The sequence below is a fragment of the Rhincodon typus genome, chromosome 17 (genome assembly GCF_021869965.1).
Source record: "Rhincodon typus isolate 14 chromosome 17, sRhiTyp1.1, whole genome shotgun sequence".
NCBI classification, from domain to species: domain Eukaryota; kingdom Metazoa; phylum Chordata; class Chondrichthyes; order Orectolobiformes; family Rhincodontidae; genus Rhincodon; species Rhincodon typus.
Genome location: NC_063348.1, coordinates 6,882,252 through 6,905,830, shown reverse-complemented (window position 1 = coordinate 6,905,830; position 23,579 = coordinate 6,882,252). Strand labels below are relative to the sequence as shown.

Below are 23,579 nucleotides of genomic sequence, written 5' to 3'. Positions count from 1 at the left end.
CATCGCAACTGACCCCAGAGTTTAAAAGCCAGGCGGGAAAACACACTGACGCTTCATCAGAGGCTGCACTAAGGATGTTACCAAGCACGGTAACGATACATCTGCGGAACAACAAACCAGCTTGACGAGCCAACCAACCTTAACTCTCTTAGTTACTGGTTCAGGACATCAGCAACTAGCGAGAGAAAATAACTAGATTTCTTGAGGCTTCAGGTACTATAATGCAGAGAAGAAGATACTCCTTCTGCACGTCCCACAGTTCAAAGGCTCCTCACTATATTGTTCACATTTACAAACTGTTCAGCTACCCAGGAAGCAGAGAATTGTCATCAGGCTGATGACCTTTGTATGGTGTGTGACCTGTCCTGGATACCAATGAGTTTGTGATTTGGTCCAGCAGTTCCTTCTGTAATCCTTCATTTTAAACCAGTTCTTTTTCAATAAAGATACAAAAAAATAAAATGATGCAGTCAAAGAACAGTACTGTACACAAAGACTGCAATGACACATGATGCCTTTCTGAACTAAAACATTTTGCCACTACAGGATTCCTATCTCTCTATTTGCTGCCTATTCACATATCTGTCAAGATGCCTTTTAATCATTTGTATTATATTTGCCTCTGCCAGAGGAGGTGGTAGTGCATTCCAGCCACTTACCACCCTCTGTGTAAATAAAAACTTGTCTCTCACATTTCCTTTAGACTGACCACCTTTTACCTTTAAGCCTATGTTTCACAATAATTGACATTTCTAGCCTGGGAAAAAGATTCTGACTATCCATTCTATCCATGCCTCTCACAACTTTGTAAACTTCTTTCAGGTCGCCCCTCATCCTTTGATGTTTAACTGAAAATAAACCAAGTTTGTCCAATCTCTCATAGAGTCAGACTCCTACAGCACAGAGACAGGTCCTTCGGCCCAAACTGGTCCAGGCTGACGAAAATGTCCATCCACACTAACCCCATTTCCCCGCACTTGACACATATCCTTCAAAACCTTTCCTATCCAAATAGTCATCCAAATGCCTTTTAAATATTGTTAATGTACCCGCCTCAACCACTTCCGCTGGCAGCTCATTCCATATGCGTACCACCCTCTATGTAAAAAAGTTTCCCCTTAGGTTCTCGTGTATCCTTTCCCCTCTTACCTTAAACTGATACCCTCTAGTCCTCGATTCTCCAACCCTGGGGTCAAAGACTGAGTGTATTCACCCTATCCATGCCTCTCATGATCTTTTCCACTTCTATAAGATCTCTCCTGAGTTTCCTATGCTCTAAAGAAAAAAATCCTAGCTTGTTCAACCTCTCCCTATAACTCAGTCCCTTGAGTCCTGGCAACATACTTGTATATTTCTCCTGCAGTCTTTCCAGTTTAATAACATCCTTCCGATAGCAAGGTGACCAAAACTGAACACAGTACTCCAAGCACTGCCTCACTAACATCTTGTACAACTGCAACATAACTTCCCAACTTCTGTACTCAGTGCCCTGACTGATGAAGGCCAGTGTGCCAAAAGCCGCCTTCCCTACCCTGTCTAACTTGGGACTCCATTTTCAGGGAACTGTGCACCTGAACACCAAGGTGCCTCTGTTCCACTACACTTCTTAAGGCCCTACCATTCACCATGAAACTCCTACCTTGATTGACTTTCCGAAATCCAACACCTCACACCAAGTTATATTAAACTCCATTTGCCATTTCTCAGCCCACTTCCCCAGCTGATCAAGATTCTGCTGCAGTTTCTGAGAATCATCATGATTGTCCATAATACTGTCTATTTTACTGTCATCACAAATGTAAAATGCCTTGTACGTTCTCATCCAGATCATTGATATAGATAACAAATAGCAGTGCGCCCAGCACCGAGCCCTGAGGCACACCACTAGTCACAGGCCTCCAGTCTGATAAGCATCCTTCCACCATTATTTTCTGCTTCCTACCATCAAGCCAATTATGTATCCAATTTGCCAGCTCGCCATGCGATCTAACCTTCCAGAGCAGCCTACCACGTGGAACCTTATCAAAAGCCTTAATGAAATCCATATAGACTATGTCTACCGCCCTGCCCTCATCAACCTTCCTGGTCACTTCATCAAAGAACTCTAAAACAAATTTGTGAGGCATGATCTCCCACGCACGAAGCCATGCTGACTATTCCTAATCAAACTCTGTCTTTCCAAATCCATGTATATCTTATCCCTCAGAATCTTCTCAAGTAACTTCCTATCATAGATATTAGACTTACTGATCTGTAATTCCCAGGTTTTTCTTTGCAACCCTTCTTGAATAAGGGCATAACATTCGCTACCCTCCAGTCTTTCGGGACCTCACCCATGGCTGATGATGATGCAAATGTATCAGCCAGGGCCCCCATAATTTATTCTGTAGCCTGTAGCAGGGTTCTTGGATATAGCTGGTCAGGATCAGGAGATTTATCCACCTTCATACATTCTAATACTTCCAACACCTACTGAGATATGGACTGACCCCAATTATCACCACAAATGTCCCCAAGTTCTCAAGTCTTCATGTCTATCTCTATGATAAACACAGAGGAGAAGTATTCATTGAGGGTCTTGCCCATCTCCTGCAGTTCCATACGTACATGTCCACTTTGGTCCTTGAGGGATCCTATTTTCACTCTATTTGAAGAATCTCCTTAGATTCACCTTAATGTTCTCAGCCAAAGCTATCTCATGCCCCCGTTTCGCCCTCCTGATTTCCTTCTTCAGTAAACTCTTGTATCCCCTATATACCTCCTGGGATTCCCTTAATCCCAGCTGCCTGTACCTGAGCCATGCCTCCTTTTTCCTTTGGTCAAAGCCTCAAGATCTCTTGTCATTTAGGGTTCCCTGCTCCTGCCAACCTTGCCCTTCACCCTCACAGGAACATATAGACCTTGAACTCTAGTATCACACTTTTAAAGCCCTCCCACTTGACAGAGGTTCCTTTGCCTGCAAACAAACTATTCCAATCAACCCCTGCATGCTCCTGTCTAATTCCATCAAAATTCGCCTTGCCCCAGTTTAGAACTTGAACCTGTGGACCAGTTTTGTGCCTCTCCATAACTACTTTAAAATTAATAGAACTATGATCACTGGTCCCAAAGTGCTACCCCACTGTCACCTCAGTCACCTGTCGTATTTCTCAACAGTAGGTCGGGTTTTGCCCCTTTCCGAGTAGGATCCTCTATCTACTGCTTGAGGAAACTTTCCTGAACACATTTAATAAATTCCACCCCATCTAAACCCTTAACGCTATGGCAGTCCCAGTCTATGTTAGGAAAATTAAAATCCCCCACTATGACAAACCTATTGCTCCTGCAAGTCTTCCCAGTCTCCCTGCATATTTGTTCCTCTAATTCCTGTTGACTATTTGGGGGCCTATAGTACAATACTATAGTAGTAGACTCACCAACTTTAAGGGCATTTAAATGGTCATTGGATAAACATATGGATGATAATGGAATAGTTTAGGTTAGATGGGCTTCAGATTGGTTTCACAGGTCGGCGCAACATCGAGGGCCGAAGGGCCTGTACTGCGCTGTAATGTTCTATGTTCTAATCCCAGTAAGGTCACCATTCTCTACTTATTTCTCAGCTCCACCTACAAAACCTCATTAGATGATCCCTCAGTTATACTCCCACTCCCCCTCTGTCCTGCCTAAAGCACCTGTACCCTGGCACATTAAGCTGCCAGGCCTGTCCCTCCCTTAGCCATGTTTCAGTAATGGCTATAATATCTCAGTCCCACATACCTATTCACACCCTGAGTTCACCAGCCACCCCCATCAGCCCTATTGCATTGAAATAGATACAATTTAATCCAACAGGCATTCCTCGTTTCCTGTCCTGTTCCAGCCTGGCCTGACCTGACCTATCACTTCAACTCGCTATTTCTGATCACTGTATCTCCCTCCAGCCTTGCACTTGCCTCCCTGCTGTTGAGGGTCCTGCCCCCCACCCGGCCAATCTAGTTTAAACCCTCCTTTGCAGCACTAGCAAATCTGCCCGCCAGGATATTGGTCCCCCTCCAGTTCAGGTGCAACCCATCCCTCTTGAACAGCTCACCTCTGCCCCAGAAAAGATCCCAATGATTCAGGAATCTGAATCCCTGTCCCCTGCACCAATTCGTTAGCCATATCCTCCTGTTCTTACCCTCACTAGTACATGGCACTGGAAGTAATCTGGAGATTACCACCATCGAGATCCTGGTTTTTAACTTTTTGTCCTAGCTCTTTATAATCGCTCTGCAGGACCTCATCCCTCTTTCTACCTGTGACATTTGTGCCAACGTGAACAATGACTTCTGGCTGTTCATCCTCCCCCTTGAGAAGGTTCTGCAGCCGCTCCGAAATTCCCTGGACCCTGGTACCCGGGAAGCAACGCACCATCCTGGATTCCCATTTACAGCGGCAGAATCTCCTGCCTGTCCCCCTAACTATTGAGTATCCTATCACTAAGGTCCTGTTTACATTTACCCTTTACCGCTGTGCCCCAGAGCCGGTCTTAGTGCCACTGACCTGGCTACTGGTGCTTTCCCCTGACTGGTCATCCCCACAATGGTATCCAAAGTGGTAAACTTGTTTTCGAGGGGAATGGCCACAGGGGATTCCTGCACTCTCTGCCTACTCCCTTTGCCTTTCCTGGTGGTCACCCAGTTACTCTCTGCCTGCACCTTAGGTGTGACCACGTCACTAAAACTCTTGTCTGTGGTGCGCTTAGCATCTCGGATGATCTTGAGTGCATCCAGCTCCAGCTCCAGTTCCCTAACGTGGTCTCCCAGGAGCTGCAGCTGGGTGCACTTCCCACACGTGTCGTCATCAGTCTCCCTGAGCACCCACATCCTGAGGGAGGAGCATGCCAGTGTCCTAACTACCATCTTAAATGTTCCAAAAGACTAAAGATGAAACTTAAAAGGACTTTGTCTGAACTTACCTGTACTTTTTGCTGAGCCACTGCTCACCGAAGCCTCTCGAGCCAATGCCTTGCTTCTCACTCTGCTACCAACAAATTTTCAATAGCATGTCTCTCTCCTCATAGTTAATACAATCCAAACCAGGCAGCATCGTGGTAAATCGTTTCTGTACCCTCTCCCAAGCCTCCACATCCTTCTGGTAGTGTGGCCACCAGAACTGTACACTGTTTTCCCAAAGTGGTCTAACTAAAGTTCTATACAGCTGCAACAGTCCTTACGGTGGATACAAAGATGTGCAAAATTGTAGAAGCCAAGCCTGTATTTGTTAATTCCACACTACCGCAGTGCTCCAGTAAATACTGCTTAATGTATCCAATTGCTACAACTGAGTAGTTCTGTATCTAATGTGTATCAATTTATATGGTGATTCATTGACGAAATGACAGGAAGTCTGTCAATAAAATGTTCATGTATTTGTGGACTTCCCGATAATCATATTTTGGATACCGCACTATAGAAGACAGAATCCTGTATCACATTATGTACAGAGATAGTAGGAACTGCAGATGCTGGAGAATCTGAGATAACAAGGTGTAGAGCTGGATGAACACAGCAGGCCGAGCAGCATCAGAGAAGCAGGAAAGCTGATGTTTCGGGCCTAGACCCTTCTTCAGAAAAAGGTCTTCTGAAGAAGGGTCTAGGCCCGAAACGTCAGCTTTCCTGCTCCTCTGACGCTGCTTGGCCTGCTGTGTTCATCCAGCTCGACACCTTGTTATCTCACATTATGTACAGCTGTGTACATCCTGTCAGTGCAAATGAAGTATTATGCCCATTGGTACTGCCTCTTCCTCGCTGTCCATCCAGCTGTCGGCTGTCCTACTGACTGCTTAGATCACCACTGGCCAGTCCCACTTGCTGATGGCTGGTCATGCTCACGGTCCATCTGAACAGCCCCACGCAGTGCTGCTCACGCCCTCCCTTTCCACTGTGAACCCCACTTACCACTGGCCTGCTCCCTTCAGAGATGGCTGCTTCCCCAGCCCCAACCCTCACCCTGCTGTCTTGGTTGCCATCCCCATCACTCTGGTAGCTACAAATTCTATCGCATTAGCTATCAAGTCTGCACTTTGTATTGTGAGATTGTGCCACTGCAACACTTAAAAATCCAACGCTACAAGGAGCAGATGTCACCACGGTTTATAATTAGGCAGTGAGCAAGTTCTCTTGCTGGCAATGATATCACAGGCTTTACAACTGCATGGCTGTGAGTGCACGCCCTGTAGTTGCGATCGTAATGAACACAGCCTTTTTAAAATGGTGTATGCCCATCCAGCAACACACAGTATTAAAGCTGCAATGTCTGCTCATGCTCAGCTGACCTTTCGACCTACTAAGACTGCGTTCTCATCTTCAGCCTCACTGGAAAGTCACTTTGAATAGACTCACCCACTGTTCACTTAACATCATTTAGACTTGACATCCTTCAATGAATTATTTTTTCCAAAAATATACTTCATTCATCATATTTGTAGAAGTATATTACAGAACTGTTCAAACTTGACAGAGTGCAACTCAGATCAGTTTCTTTGATATTACATAAACTGACTGACTTCACTTGCCATTAAAGATTATATTTGCAGGGTACATTTACATTTCATCCCCAGCATTGTCTGCGCATACAGCCCAATTTTTACACCCTTTCTAGTCCCTTGGTATATGATAGTAAGAATGCCTCAGAGATTGGTTTTTCCCCATTGAGGCTTTACAGCAGCTGCCCCAAGCTTTAGTGCATCCTTCAGCAGGTAGACCTGCATCTTGGAACCCACCAGTCTCCAATATTCCACTTTGTCATTTCTTTGCACTGGAACATTTCACCAAGTTGACAGTCTTCTAGCAATAGTTAATGTTTATCTTGGTGTGAATCCCTGGAGCACTGAGTCCTGTGTCAGAATGAACCTTGACAAAACCTATGACATCTCTTTCCAAACTTGCTAATGCAAAGGTGCATTCCAGAAGGAGATGGACGATCATCTCTTCCCTATCAAAGGCAGCATGCAGAGGCAGTGCAACCCTCAGCAACCCAGAAAGATCTAATGGGGAGGGCCCTTCTCACCACCAGCCAAGCAATGGACTTTGTAGTTTTAAAGGAACATATGCCTAATATTTAACAGAAAAATATTACATTGTGGTAGATTTTTGCCATGGTCACTTGGTCAGAAATCTGACAGCCTTGATTTTTCATGGATCATGTCCTCTATTCATTCCTTTTAGAATGAGGCCAGGAGGCTTAATAAAGAATGGGCAACTTTCTCAGATTACTGCAAGTACTCTGAAAGTGGTCATTTACCCCGCTGTTCAGAATGTTATCCTATTTCAGTTCTTGTAAAATAATACATCCTCTGACTTAGCATGAGAAATGCCATGGACAATTCACTAATGTTTAACACATGACACAGAAGTCATTTACAGCTGGTTTGAATTTCTGCCTGTGTTCTTAAATCATTTTGTTTTGTTCGCTGTAGTAGTACTTCAGAAATTTATGTTGTGGAGTTTTGGACTAGGATACAATTTGGCCAGCTTTGCTTTGTGTGAGACATTAGTTAGCCAAAAGAACACCCTGACTTAATTGGTCTTTTCTCATATTTCACCTTCAGTCTTCTAAGTGTATTTTTAAAAGTAGATTAAAGCTCAATACTCAGTCAGAACCACTGTGGCCTGGCCTTTTTCTCGCTTGGTGGGTAGTGTGAGTAAGGAAATTTCCCTGCTTTAGCAGACCTGCCATGGGAGAAACTCTCCCAAAGAGATCTCCTTGGTTCTCTAGCTCCTCTTTTCAGTTCTTTCATTAGACTTTAGGCTCTCTGGCCCTTAGTATTAACACTGCATGCTCACTCAACCCTCCCCCACTTGGCCAAACCCCATATCATTCCATGCTCCATGCCAACCCATTCCCACATGGCCCCTTATAGCCCCATGAACAATGGACAGACCTCAGGAACTATGTTTAGGTGGAATTAAAGGTCTAAACATTTATTACAGGCTTTACTATAGTACAAAAATTCTGAAATCCTCTTCAACACTTTTAAATCTTCTCAAGCACTTAATCTCTTAGAAAGACAAAAAGAGTTATATATTTGTAATCTCGCAGCAACGTGATCTAATCCTTTAATAAGCTATTTCAGCTGTCAATCAAACTGTGAACTTCAAATCCTCCCTGCTGAAATAATTATAGTTCATGGAAAGCAACCAATAACTAAGAGAGTTTGCAGTCTGTGAACCAGTTGCCCTGTGCCTTGAGTGTGGAATTGAAAAGTACCTGGAGAAGAGAGATTGACAAACAGTAAGCCCTGACAAGCAAAAGGATCCTTTCAGCGAACCCCTGTGGATAGGAACCATTGAACTGCCTTCCCAACATTTTTTTTTCCACCCTTAATAACAATTAAACTATTCGCATCTGTCGTGGGGGGGTGACTGTTAGAATTTTAACCAGTAGGATTAGATGACAACGGTTCATAGTTGTTTATTTTTATCTATAACCTGTTTATTTGTAATAAAATGTGATTGTTTTAAGTACAGAAACCTGATCTGCGTTTCTTGTTTGCTTAGGTGTAAAAAATGCCTGGTAAATTGGGGAGTTCTGCATACTTTGATAAGATACTTAACTTTTACGATGACTCCAGGAATAGGAGGAATCATGCTACCAAGAAAGGTGTGACATCAGGACTGAACACTTCCCTGGATCCTTGCCCCTTCACTCCTGCAGCTATAATGTCTTTGGACAGATGAATAAAAATAGTCAATATGGAACAAAGCAGCTCTGGAAATCTTTGATAACACAGTGTGGAGCTGGAGGAACCCAGCAGGCCAGGCAGCAGATAACAGTGTGGAGCTGGAGGAACACAGGCAGCAGGCCTGCTGTGTGCCTCCAGCTCCACACTGTGTTATCAAAGATTTCCAGAGCTGCTTTGTTCCATATTGACTATATTGACTGCAGTTCTTGCTATCTCTAGAAATCTCTGCTTCTATTTCCTCAGCTGATTAAAACTAGTCTGGAAGTTCAGGGATCAAAATTTGTGTTGTGACTTAGATATTCCATTCCATTACTAGATACCAACTCCACAGTCTTCTCAAACTGCTAGAATCTAGTGTCTCTTCTGCAGTGTTTTGAATTTCTAAAGCCCAAAAGATTTCTATAGATTTGTTTTGTTGGGAAAAGCTGTTCCCTCACTGGCCTAAATCAATAAGAGTGACAGCAGACTTTTGCAGACCTCCATGTTTGGGAAGTTGAAAGAAGAAATTGATGCACAGCAGCATGCAAATAACAATACACTTACTATGTAGAAACGTAGAGGATTGAATAATGGGAACTCACTTGTCAGATCTGACTTCTGGTTGTTTCTTGGGCATTTCTGCTCTATGCAGTTGTAACAGTGGCCTTGAGCTGGCTCTGAGAAAAGCAGTTTTTTCCCTTTTTTTTGACAGAGAAATGACTTCAGCACCCACTCAGCACAATTTAAGAATCACACTTGTAAGTTCTAAGGACAAATTCCTTGATGATGAATATGCTTTGTTTTTGGGTTAAACAGGTACTGGTTGTGGTACACAACTAAGACATATGTTGGTGGTATCGCTAAAAAAGTATACGAACGCTTGCGGAAGTGGCAGGTCAACTTTGTGGTGCTGCAGAGAAAGAAGGACCCAGAGCAAATTTTCCTGCAATGTGTCCCTAAACACAAGGTAGGGCTTTATTCCATAAAGAAGAAAGATTTGTATTTAAATCATACCTATCAATGCCTCAGGGTGTCCCAAAGTGCTTTACAGCCAATGAAGTACTTCTAAAGTGCTCAGTTATTATCAGTTAACTGGACTGCTGGTTTGCAACACAGAATGATGCCAACAGTGTGGGTTCAATTCCTGTACTCTCTGAGGTTACCAAGAAGGACTGCCCCTTACTACCTCTGCCCCACCTGAGGCTTAGTGACCCTTAGGTTAAACTGCCACCAGTCATCACTATTCAGCTATCAAGTCTATGCTTTGTATTGTGAGATTGTTCTAATCTGGACAAGTGATGTGAGGTAATGCATTTTGAGAGGTCAAATGCAAGACAAAAGTATACTATAAATGGCTGGACCCCTAGGAGCAGAGGGATATGCAGATGGATCTTGGGATCCAAGTCCTTAGCTCCCTGAAAGCGATAACGCAAATGGATAAGGTGGTAAAGAATTCAGACAGCATGCTCGCCTTCGTCATTCCAACACTCAGTATAAAAGTTGGCAAGTCGCATTGCAACTGTGTAAATCTTTCTGAGGAAAGGTCACCCAACCAGAAACGTTAACTCTGATTTTCTCTCCACAGATACTGCCGGACCTGCTGAGATTTTCCAGCAATTTCTGTTTTTGTTTGTGCATAAAAATTAAGTTGGGCCACATTTGGAGTATTGTGTGTAGCTCTGGTTGCCACACTAGGAAGGATGTGGAGGCTTTGGAGAGGGTACAAAAAAGATATTGCGTGGATTGGAGTGTATTAGCCATGAAGGAGAGGTTGGCCAAACTTATAATGCTTTCTCAAGAGAGTCGGAGGCTTAACGGTGACCTGATCGAAGTATATAAAATTATAAGAGGCATGAAAAGAGTGGATAGTCTGAGTCTTTTTTCCAGGGTGGAAATGTCAAATAATAGAGGTCATAGGTTTAAGATGAGAGGGGTAAGTTGAAAGGGGACGTGTAAGGAAAGTACACAGCGTAGTAGGTGACTGGAACATGCTACCGGGAAAGGTGCTTGAAGCAGATACGATAGCAAAGTTTAAGGGCATTTAGATAGACACATGAACAGGCAGAGAATAGAAGGATATGGACTGTGCGCAGGCAGATGAGATTAGTTTAGAATAGAATCATAGAATTCTACAATGTGGAAGTAGGCCATTTGGCCCATTGAGTCCACACTGACCATCTGAAGACCATCCCACCCAGACCTGCCCTATCCCTGTAACTCTATATTTCCCATGGCTAACCCACCCAGCCTGTGCATCCTGGACACAATGGGACAATTTAGTATGGCCAATCCACCCTAGCTGCACATCTTTGGACTGTGGGAGGAACCTGGAGCACCTGGAGGAAGCCCATGCAGACACATGGAGAATATGCAAACTGTACGCAGGTGGTTGCCTGAGGATGGAATCTAACTTGGGTCCCTGGTGCTGTAAGGCAGCGGTGCTAACCACTGAGCCACCATGCCACCCATCATGGGCAGCACAGAGATGGTGGGCTGAAGGGCCTCCTCCTGTGCTGTCCTGTTCTGTGTTCTGTAATCCAACACTAAAAATTCAACAATACAAGGAGCAGATGTCTCCAAGACGTCTGAGGGAGCAGCCCTATGGTGTGGTAAGACCATGGCACTTTACCTTTTACTTATACAGATTATTTGTTGTTGCTATATGGAAAATGAAGCTGACAATTGTACTTACTGCAAGGTGCAATATGACAATAATCTATTAATCTGCTTTAATATGGGTTTAAGGACAAATATTGGCCAGGACAACTCCCTGTGATAAATCAGACAGGCCTCAATTTAATGTCTGTTCGAAAAGAAAAAGAAAAAATGGAAAATTGCACTTTTTTGAATCTTTCAAAATCACAGGCCACCCAAAAGAACCTTACAACCGATGAAGTAATTTTTGAAGCATAGCCACAATAAAAATATATGAAATGTGGCAGCCCATTTGAACTGAACATCTCATAACAGCAATGTAACAATGATTAGATCATCTATTTTTCTCTATTGATTGCAGGTTAAATAGTGGTCAGGATGTTAGGAATAACTCACTTTTTGTGTTTGAAAGCTTGCCATGCAATCTTCTACACCCACCTGAGAGGGTGATTGTCGGTTGCAGTTTAACATTTGATCTCAAAAATGGCACCTCCATCATTGCAGTGCATCCTCAGTACTGCATTAGAGAGCTGACTATTATTTTTCTGTTCACATTTCTGGAGTACCACCTGAACCCGGAAAAATGTGACTCAGGGTGAGAGTGCCGTGTAGCCTTCCATGCAGAAAAATAGTACCTTCAGGATCACAACATCCCCTCAGTCTTGCACTGGGATGTCAATTTAGATACTGAGCTTCAGTCTCTAGAGTATGACTCTAACTTGGTCAAGAGAACTTCCCTTAAGCCATCGATGACAATGTTTTACACCCTTCATGAGAAAGACCGAAGTTCAACATTGCAAGCATTTTCTTTATTCTTTCATGATGTGGGCATCATTTGTTGCCCATCAGTAATTTTTCTTGAACTGAGTGGTTTGCTAGGTTATTGCCAAGGCCAGCTAAGAGTCAACTACATTGCTGTGTGAAATAATTCCACAAAGGCCATTTCCCATTGCCAAATCACCCTATATTTACAAATGAACAATCCTTGACTTTAGTCCTGCCTTGTTCAGAGTCAGCTAATCAGAGTGTCAGCATCTCACCTCTGACACTCCCCTTTTTATCTGTCAGCCAGATGTCCCTGATTGGACTGGATTAACAGCCCATATTCTGTGAGGTTTAGCTGGCTGATCTTGTTGCAATCATGAGACTGTGGGTCTAGAGTCACAGAGGTAGGCCAGTTGGCAGTTTTTTTTCTCTAAAAGACATTAGTGATCTAGATCATTTTTACAACAAACAATGATAGTTTCTTGCGTGCCATCACTGTGACTAGCTTTAAATTCCAGATCTTACTAATTGAATTCCACCAGCTGCCACTAGATCTGAACCCTTGTCCCCAGAACATTAGCCTGAATTTTCATAGAATCCCTACAGTGTGGAAACAGGCCTATCAGCCCATCAAGTCCACACCGACCCTCAGAGCATCCCACCCAGATCCATACTCCTATAACCCACCTAATCGACACATCCTGAACACTATGGGCAATTTAGCATGGCTAATCCACGTAGCCTGCACATCTTTGGACTGTGGGAGGAAACTGGAGCACCTGGAGGAAACCCACACAGACACAGGGAGAACGTGCAAACTCCACACAGACAGTCACCCGAGGGTGGAATTGAACCCAGGTCCCTGGCTCTGTGAGGCAGCAGTGCTAACCACTGAGTCATTGTGTTCTAGGTTACTGGTGCAGTAATATTACCATTACACCACTGTCTCCTCTGTAGGCTTGTCTATATTTCACAACACTTGTGAGATTGCCTCTGCCTGTGTTTTTTTTTTAATTTGACCATATATTGCTCAGGTTGAAACTGTTTGCAAGAAGTTGGAGACCAGGTATCGTGGCCCTGAACCATCCGATATTGTCGAAATGTTTGAAGGGGAACAGTTTTTTGCTGGATTTGAAAAAGGGATTAAAATTGATTCAGGTAATGTCATAAAATTTAATGGTGTTGGGTTGAAACATGTTTGAGCCTTGCGAGGTTCTCAGTCCCAGTGTGATTTGGTTTTGGAGACTGTAGTTCTGGTCTAATAATAATATCCATTTAAAAAGCATCAACATTAAAATTATATACTGTCACATGCAAATTGATAGTTCCGAAGAGCTGTATTTCCCTGATCCATTAACTATAATTCATGTACTTTCTAAACAGACAGACAGCTGGGAATATTTATTATACTGCAAGTGAAGAGCAGTATATTTTCTGTCAATATGCCATAGGCTGATTGTCCAGCTGTTAATTCAAGATCACATATTGAGAACTGGGAAAGGCAAAGCTTAATATATTCCAGATGTCTATCACCAAATCAGATGCATCCATTCTGGAACAAAGCCAGGGAGGTTGAATGAAGATCATTTTGAGGCAGAGACTCTCCGTTTGATCACTGCTTTCGTTTCAGTTGCAGGAGAGAATGATTCCAGGAAGCATTGAATATTCTTTATAAAATTGCATTTACAGCTGCTTAAAAACTGAGGAAAGCTTGTGTTTCAAGGCTAGAGAACATTTTTTTCTTAGTTTTTTTACTCAGAAATGTACAACAAAGTAAAACTGAAGTACATGATGTAATCATCAGAACATGATCAGGATTATGCTATAGTTCATAACTCCCTGTGTGCATATATACTGGATATCTTTACATTAATGCAGCCTATGGGCCACATCCCATAGTGGTTTCTCTACTGCTCATGTTTTGGTGTTTATACACCAGCTCTGGGGGAAGAGGAAAAGAGAGACATCAATAAAAAGTGAGTCAACGTGCTGCTGCACAAATTGGTGAGTGTAAACCAGTTTGTTTGCTCAAAATGTTGACTTCAGATTTGAGATTCTGACTCAAATCATGTGATGCATGTTTTAGCGCATTCATGATCACTGTTTTCTTCCCCATGTTGTGACATGAGACAATGTGGCGTGCTGAGTTATTTTGGATCATGCAATATGAATAAAGCAGCATCCTCATTTTTATATAATAGTGTTCCCAAATAACAACCCTTGGTGGTGTTTTTTGATGTACATACAGAGTGAACTGAACAAACAACATGTTAGGATTAGCCAATTGTTGATAAATTTAAATTGAGTTTTAAAATAATCAAGCCAGGCAATTACCAATACCCAGGCTTAGGAAGGAGCAGAGAAAGTGTGCATTGGAGTCATAATTAATTGATTTCTAGTTAATATTTTAAATGTTCATTTTTGCACTGTAATGATCCCAGCTACACAAGTCTGATTCTAGACTGAAATCTAGCTTGATAGATAATATTTTCAGTCTTTTGTGATTTTAATGAGGTTGTCTTTCACTGAAACACAAACACACAAGCTTCAGATTCAGATTTAACAATAAAGCACGAGTTTATTGCACAAAAATTGATGATAATATAGATCAAACCAAACTCTTCATACAGTACTAGTTTAAATATTTAGAAACAGACAATAAATACAATCCCATTAATCCCAAAAATCTCCCTTGTAGTACTTCTGTCCACATTTAAAAGCTTAACCTAATGGTGACTTCAATGCCTCCTAATTAGAACCTGATATCCTCTTCGTGAAGGCTTCTGAGCTTAGACTTTCTCAGCTTCAATTAACCTCTTCAGGCTTTTGACCAAACACTTCTGGTCTGCACCTTTTAAACTAAACTCCTTACACTGAGGTAACCTGTTTCTTAACAGTCCTAAATTACCTAATTTTCTCAGGTGCTTTACACATCCAGTTTCAGCCAAGACCTCCACAAAACTGCCAAATTGAAACATCTTTCTAAGTGCTGTGTGTTTCCCCAGACCAAAAATAATCTCCACAATCATTCTACATGAAAGCCTAATGAAACACTCTATTAATTTTGTTCATTTGTAAACTCCCCCAGTTAAAGGAAAACCCCATTAATCTCCAAAAATTTTCCCTCTTATGCTGTGTTTTAAAAGAAATCACCAGGACTAAATTAATCATTAAACCCCTTCAGACAAGCAAAACGCATGTGCCACTTGAGCAGAATTCAGGAATCTAAAATAAGTGATGGTAAAATTTTCATGAATCACACACACTATAGTACAGTAGTGGATCATTAAATGCTTGCTTTTCTTTCAGATCGACCAGACTGTGTAGATGGAAGGATTGGGTTCACCTTTTACTCACATCTGAAGAACAGTAAGGAGGTTTATGTCTCCACTGAAGCTGACAGAAAAACAAAAGCTGTGAAAGGACAGGTAAATGATGTCCCCTTTTTCAAAAAATAGAATCAAGATAGGGCAGCACGGTGACTCAGTGGTTAGCACTGCAGCCTCACAGCGCCAGGGACCTGGGTTCAATTCCAGCCCCAGGCAACTGTCTGTGTGGAGTTTGCACATTCTCCCCCTGTCTGCGTGGGTTTCCTTCGGGTGCTCCGGTTTCCGCCCACAGTCCAAACATGTGCAGGTTAGGTGGATTATAGGGGGATGGGTCTGGGTGGGATGCTGCAAGGGTTGGTGTGGACTTGTTGGGCCGAAGGGCCTGTTTCCACACTGTAGGGATTCTATGATTACTGAGACTCTACATTGCCACAGTCAAAAGCTCAACAGTTTATTGATAGGTAATATTTACTCCCAAAATCCAGGATAGCTTCTTAATTTTGGACCATGCTGTATAAGAGGTGCTTGTTCTGGTGATATATCGTGTGTAAGCTGTTTGAGAGCCCTGGGATGTGCAACACAATTCTCAAATTGTCAACAGCACCACTGGGTCTCAATGCCTGCAGACTCTGAACCAAACCTGTATATCACATGCTTTCTGTACTCTAGTTGTTAGAGACGTACTGCAAGAGATAAATATCGACAATGGGGAGAGCTTACCTGTTAAAATTTGTGACTTGGAATCTTTGACAATTCTGTAGGTCCAGTGCAACCAGTCCAGAGAGTAGCTGAAGAGTTGTACCATTATCAGGCAGAGATGTCTATCCAAGTCGGTCAAGAGGTGGACCACAGACAGTCCTGAGGGATCATCCACTGAAAATCACGTTGGTGATTATGGGCCGTTGTTGCAGGAGAAAAGTCAGGGAACTCAGTTGTGGAGATTGGAGGCACAATGGTGGGATCCAGGGAGGGGAAAAGTTGTGAAGTGGGGGAGACAGTAGTGCATCAGAAGGAAAGAGTTGCCAATTGCAGAAGGGCGGTTAATCGACACTCAGCACCCCCTGGGGACACAGTGTATTGGTATATCTGGCACAATGCCAGGCTTTGCCTGGGACTCTGTGTGTATGGTGGGGAGATGAATATTGAAATGAGCGCCTTGAATGGGCATGTGGGCAAGATCAAAGCTGATGGGGTCGACAGGGAGGGCAACTAAGAAGGGGAAAATGAAAATTTGTTTGCAGGGGAGAAGATTCACCTAGACTGAGAGGCTGAGTCTGTGACTCCATCTGTGATTTGCAACCATTGTTTCCTTCCATCCTTATCCAAACAGTAAGTGCGTAATGTAGATGAAAATGGCTTCCACCATACCTGGAGTGGGTGTAGTGAGTGTGTTGTTCTCTGAGGGAGGGGGCTCCATTTTCCTGCAAGCTGAGGCCCTCCACAGGGCAATAACATTAAAGAGATACTCACAAAGTACAGGTGAAAGACACCTATGATCGCAAAGCGTTATTCTTGAACCTTACGTATGACCAGGGGTCACAGTATGACGATTCGGAGTAGACCATTTAGGACGGAGATAAGAAGACATTTCTTCGCCCAAAGAGTGGTGACCCTGTGGAATTCATTACCACAGGAAGTAGTTGATACCAAAACACTGAATGTATTCAAGAGGCGACTAGATATGGGGTGAATGGGATCAAAGGTTATGGAGAGAAAGCAGGATTAGGTTATTGAGCTGGACAATCAGCCATGATTGTGAAGAATGGCAAAGGAGGCTCGAAGCGCTGAATGGCCTCCTCCTGCTCCTATCTTCTATGTTTCCATGCTTACCTCCTGTGTGGAGTGTAGATCCTTGCCCCAAGCAATGGTGACCACATCCTGCAGCATCAGGAACCCATTCCATTAATGGCTATGGTGAATTCATGAAAAGATTCACCCTAGCAGCTAAAGTAGTGAGTACTTCCTATGGCCCCATACCCTGCCTGTGATGCAGGAGCTGCTCACTTCACTTCTTGAGCCATCGAACATTGGGTAATACTAAGGATGGCTAGACTCTGTACCTTCAGTGTTATAATCACATGTCTAGACAGACATCTGTTCGCACAGCTGATAATGAAAAGTGAATGTATATTTATAAATGTGAGAATGTATTTAAAGTGACGTGTCCCCCATTTGTGTCCTGGCAAAAGGTGTTCTTCCTTTGCCTCCCTCTACATCCTAGTGCAGTCCTGTGATGGAAAGAGCCTGTCCTACAACTGCTGGCCTTGGAGTTATAGGTCGGGTGATCCCGGGTGTGTTTGTGTGTGGAGGGCCCAGATATGCTGAATGTATCCTAGCCAGAGGTAGGGGTGAGGGCAGCGGTAAGGGTGAAGGTAAAAGGCCTCACCACCTCTGGAATGTCCTGAGAGGAGATTTCTATGTGGTCGATCCTCTAGCTTGATGACTAATGGTACTGCACTGTCTCCTGAAGAAGAGGCACCTACAGTGAGGTTCAGGTCCCTCGCTGTATCCCTTCCCCCGCCCCCCACCCCCAACCCCAGCTGAGCAGGTCCTAGGAGTCCAGGTACTAGCATACATCCAGCAGACCCTGGATGTACCTCAGCAGGTCCCCCATCTTTTTTCTGCACCTGACTCTTAATAGCAGATGTCTGACGTCCATGGAGGCAGCCAGAGGCAGCAGGATGCGAACATCCTTAGTGGAGTCCTCCAACCTTCGAGTCAGTTTGCCCAGTGTCTCTGACAAACCTGCCCACTGCACCTCTCTCTGCTTGTGTATTTGTTTGAACTTATTCATAGCTGACACCTTGGGATCCTTGCCTGTCTTAATGCTGAGCAGGTCCCTAATCTCTGGCAGTGTTCTGAGTACCAATGACCAGGGGCTTTTCTTCAAAGTGATGGAAGAGATGTCTTGCAGGGTCAACCTCTTGACAGTGGAAACTGTGCAGATTCCACTTGTATCTGGAGGAGACAAAAGAGAGAATGTGTCACAAATAAAGGGTAGCAGTTATGGAATATTAAGAATTCATTCTCAGTGGTGGCAATGGGACAGTGGCTCATTTATGGACAACTGGTTGCTGAGACAGGGGAGTTTCAGATTCACCGAATGGCCACAGTCCTCACCGGCCTGGGCCAGGATCCTATCCTCACAAGGCATTGAGCCAAATGTTAGGCAGCCCACCACCCACCTTAGTTCTCTCTGTCCTAGTGTGGGGTGCTTTCCCCTGGAATGAGACAAAGGGAGGGATTGAGTGAGATGAAAGTTCATGGCACAGCTGTTGGTGCTGGTGCAGGTGGAGGGAAAGGTGTCCTGAGGTAGTGAACAAGCAAAGCAGAGGATGTGCAGGGCAGCACGGTGGCTCAGTGGTTAGCACTGCTGCCTCACAGCGCCAGGGACCCGGGTTTGATTCCACTATCAGGCGACTGTGTGGAGTTTCCACATTCTCCCCGTGTCTGCGTGGGTTTCCTTAGGGTGCTCCGGTTTCCTCCCACAGTCCGAAGATGTGCAGGTTAGGTGGATTGGCCATGCTAAATTACCCACAGTATCCAGGGATGTGCAGGCTAGGTGGATTAGCCATGGGAAATGTAGTGTTACAGCGATACGGTGGGTCGGGGTGGGATGCTCTTTGGAGAGTCGGTGTGGACATGATGGGCTGAATACCCTGCTTCCACACTGTCGGGATTCTCTGATTCTCGTAGTCTGGGAGTGTTTGATGAGAGCGAGTGAGGGACAACACTGCTTATAATAGTGAGAGTGGCACACCATGAGTCTTGGTGGGAATTGTGTGCAGTAGAAGAGAAAGAGTGAATGTGAAGTAGCAGAGAGGCGATGGTGGCCCTTATGGCAGAGCAGAGAAGATCACTGACCTTCTTCCTGCACAGTTGCTTGTTCCTCCACACCATGGAAACAGCACTGAGCCGGATGTCAACCTTGGACAAAGCTAGCAGGGTTTGGTGGTGTAGTCTCCGCAGTCATTCCTGAGGGAAGCGGCCGGTGCCCCTCTGCACCACCCTGTCCACCAGGACCTTCAGGTCCCCTGCTGGCAAAATGAAAAACCAATTTTCCTCTGTCTGCCTAACTTGATTGAGTTTTTTGAAGAAGTAACAAAGAGGATTGATGAAGGCAGAGTGGTGGATGTGATCTGTATGGACTTCAGTACAGCATTTGACAAGGTTCCTCATGGTAGACTGGTTAGCAAGTTTAGAGCACATGGAATACAGGGAGAACTAGCCACTTGGATACAGAACTGGCTCAAAGGTAGAAGACAGAGGGTGGTGTTGGAGTGTTGTTTTTCAGACTGGAGACCTGTGACCAGTGGTGTGCCACAAGGATCGGTGCTGGGTCCACTGCTTTTCGTCGTTTGTATGAATGATTTGGATGTGAACCCAGGAAGTATGGTTAGTAAGTTTGCAGATGACACCAAAATTGGAGGTGCAGTGGACAGTGAAGGAGGTTACGTCAGAATACAATGAGATCTTGATCAGATGGGCCAGTGTGCTGAGCAGTGGCAGATTAGATAAATGTGAGGTGCTGCATTTTGGAAAGGCAAATCAGGGCAGGACTTATACACTTAATGGTAAGATCCTGGGAAGTGTTGCTGAACAAAGAGACCTTGGAGAACAGGTTCACAGTTCCTTGAAAATGGAGTCACAGGTGGATTGATAGTGAAGAAGGCGTTTGGTATGCTTGCCTTCATTAGTCAATGCATTGTGTATGGGAGTTGGGAGGTCATGTTGTGGCTCTAGAGGATATTGGTTAGGCCACTTTTGGAATACTGTGTTCAATTCTGGTCTCCCTGCTGTAGCAAGGATGTTGTGAAACTTCAAAAGGTTCAGAAAAAATTTACAAGGATGTTGCCAGGGTTGGAGGGTTTGAGCTATAGGGAGAGGCCGAATAGGCTGGAGCTATTTTCCCTGGAGTGTCGGAGGCTGAGGGGTGACCTTATAGAGGTTTATAAAATCATGAGGGGCATGGATTGAGTGAATAGACAAGGTCTCTTCCAGAGTCCTAAACTAGAGGACATAGGTTTAAGGTGAGAGGAGAGAGATTTATAAGGGGCAACTTTTTCGTGCAGAATGTGGTGCGTGTATAGAATGAGCTGCCAGAAGAAATGGTGAAGGCTGGTACAATTAAAAGGCATCTGGATTGGTACACAAATAGGAAGGGTTTAGAGGGATATGGGCGAAATGCTAACAAATGGGACTAGATTAATTTAGGGTATCTGCTTGGCATGGGTGAGTTGGATCGAAGGATCTGTTTCCGTAGTGTAAAACTCTATGACTGTATGTCTGGGGCAATTCACATTCTCTGTGCAGGGCAGCTTCAGACTGACAGAGCTAGGCATAGTGCGCAAGGGCATTTTAAATATGGCAGGTTAGCAGGAACGCTGTAGGGCACAGCAGTGGCGAGTACGTCTGCTAGTGACGAGAGGGAAGGTGTGATGACCATGGGGGTTGTAGGGGCGTGGTGCATATGTAAAGTGACAAATTTCAGAAAATGGCATGAGGATTCTTGCTAAGCATCAGAGAGAGAGAAACCCTCCAGAAAATTTACCAAAAATTGACACTTAGCAGATTTCCATTTAAATTCAGCCCACAGTCTTGAAAAAAGCTACTCTGGGCCTTAGGACCCAGATATAAAAGTGTAGTTGGAGCTTTTCCTGTCCTAAATTTGCTGCCTGATTGAAAAGTTGCTGACATAAAGTTTCTGTCCACATTAAAGCGCTCAGAATACATGATCCAGCTTTCGCAGCAATTAAATCAGTTTTGTGGAATGACAAAATTTGAAGCTCTGAAACAGGCCAACTGCTTTATGTGAGTGTTTTTGCTCCATAGGAGCTTCCTCCCTGCCTATTTCAACCCAACCCCTTAGTTCCATCTCCCTTTTCCAAACCGTACATAATATTGGTCACTCTCCAGTTCTCTGGCACACATTCTCTCTCAGTAGAATTCTGAAATATTTCAAAAGCCTTTGCCTTTTCTCCCCCAATTTCTAATCAAGTTCCTGGGATGCATCCATTTGATCTTAACATTTTGTCTTAGCTTAACATACTTCACTAATTATTTTGTTTTATTCATTGTCATATCTTTCAACTCATCTTTATCTGATCAAGACTTTCTCTCCCCAGTAACCTTATCTTTTGTAGATACTGAAACAAAGTAATTGTTAAGCATCTCCTCCTCTTAGTTAACAATTATCATTTTCTCTTTAGCTTCTAAGAAAAATTTGCTGTTTATTTTAATAATTCGGGGGCTTTTATTCTACTGATTTATTTATAAACAAATTTTTAAAATCTTGCACTTGTTTGCAACCTCAATGTCCAAAACTAATAGGATACCTTTTGAAATGCAATTACTATTGCAATGTAGTAAAATGCAAACAGTAAGGCCACACAAGCAGGAATGAGGTCAATGACTAAATGATCTTCAGCTGGTGGAGCTGGGTGAGGGATAAATATTGACACTGGGGAGAACTCCCCTACTTTTCAAACCTGAGAGGGAATGTGGATCTGTGGTTTACAAACTTTAAATGTCAAATGGAATTGCTTCATTTAATATCTCACGATTATGCTGATCGCTTTCTCTAACTGTATAGATTATCTGATGACAGAGCATGCATTATCCTGGCAATGCATGAAATTTCACATCAGTTACTTAATAAAGAAGCAGAAGCATAAGACTAGGGTTAACTTCACTTAATAAGATGTTGGTTGTTGAAGCAGCTGCAATTCAGACTACTTCAATCTGAATCTCCATCTCTGATTTATTAGTGACAACAAAATTTTATTGGAAACATGGTTGCATTGCTTAAATTTGCATTAATATCTTGCTGGTAAGGCAGGAGCAGTTCCTTCATTCATTGCATGCCATTTGTCCATCCTTCTAATTAAGAGTTTAAGTGCTTTTTGCGTTTGGTGTTATGGTGGGGGTTATCCATAAGTTAGCCATTGTTTTCTGTATTCCCTTCAGGAGCCTGTGGGATAATTACTGTTCTGTGTGCATGTTTTTATTTGATCTGTACTGAGGTCAGTGGGAGGGTGGGTCAGACAATCAGTGATTCAGTGTTTAAGATTTTCTTTGTGTGTGGCTCTCTGCTTCCAGCATGTGATTGCTGAATTTACCCTTTGACTTTGACTTTTCAGAGCTATCTGCAGTGCAGAGTGAAAATTACAACATCCTATGCTACAAAAAGGCCCTTTTAGCTTAGTTATTTAGGATGGTTGGTTACAGTTGAGGCAAATCTTCGGAGAATGAAATTTAAACATTAAACTGTTTGGTTTCAAAAAAAGTTTTGGAATTAAATGATTATATTTTTGACTGACTGTTTTGGATTGGTTGCTGGAAAAGCAAGAGAGTTAAAAGGGAGAGGCAGGAAGCTGAGATAAAGCCATAGCACAATCAACTCTCAAGGGATCATATAGTCTGCTCCTGCTCCTATTTCTTCCATTCTTGTTGTCCTGGGGAACGTGTGCTTTCACATCAATCAATTGTTAATAAGGAATCAAATTGAGAAAGCTTTGCTTTCATGAAATATTTCGCTTTTCCCCTTGTGTAGAGTTCTCCAACAGAGATCGCGAGAAGGTTATTGGCTCTCAGCCTTCAGGCAGAGCTGTTGGGAGGTACACTAAAAGCCAGGCTTCCTTGTAAAGAACCATCTTGCCTTTATTGTTTGCTTTGGCAGATTTTGGAGACTTGCCATGAGGAAGTGTAGACTTCAGTCTGTGCTCTACATCTCTGTGATGGTGTTTAACAGCTCTACAGCCAATCCATCTGCAGCTACATTGTTCCTCATCAGGGATTTCTACAAAATAGATCCTGTACATGGATGAAAGATCACATAATATAATGGTGTTTTGCTGGTCTTCATTCTAGGTTTCCTTTTACAGAGGATCCTTGCCAGAAAATATTCCCGAGGAAGCTGCTAAGAAGCGAAAAGGCCCTGATTCGATGTGGCTGGCCACTTTGCCAATCAAATTGCCTGTAAGCTGCGTCATTTTCTTAATGTTGTTTTATTTTAGAGAATTAAAATAAAATTTGTGCTACTGCAGTAGGATCAGTGCATATTAGATTTTTTAAGGGGAGAGAGAAAGGCTCGTGTTTAATCGACACTGTCACGTTTCAGGAATTAAAGTGCAGTGACTGTTCTT

General features: G+C 43.4%; 1 protein-coding gene across 1 annotated transcript in view; it reads left to right on the top strand.

The window, feature by feature from the left end:
• pidd1 (p53-induced death domain protein 1) overlaps window positions 1-23,579 on the top strand; it is a 63,334-nt gene that overhangs the window by 30,549 nt on the left and 9,206 nt on the right. Inside the window, exons 10-13 of the mRNA XM_048607094.1 lie at window positions 9,503-9,653; window positions 13,141-13,264; window positions 15,416-15,534; window positions 23,305-23,412. Of these exons, the coding sequence (XP_048463051.1) occupies window positions 9,503-9,653; window positions 13,141-13,264; window positions 15,416-15,534; window positions 23,305-23,412 (502 nt within the window). The remainder of the gene's footprint in view (window positions 1-9,502; window positions 9,654-13,140; window positions 13,265-15,415; window positions 15,535-23,304; window positions 23,413-23,579) is intronic.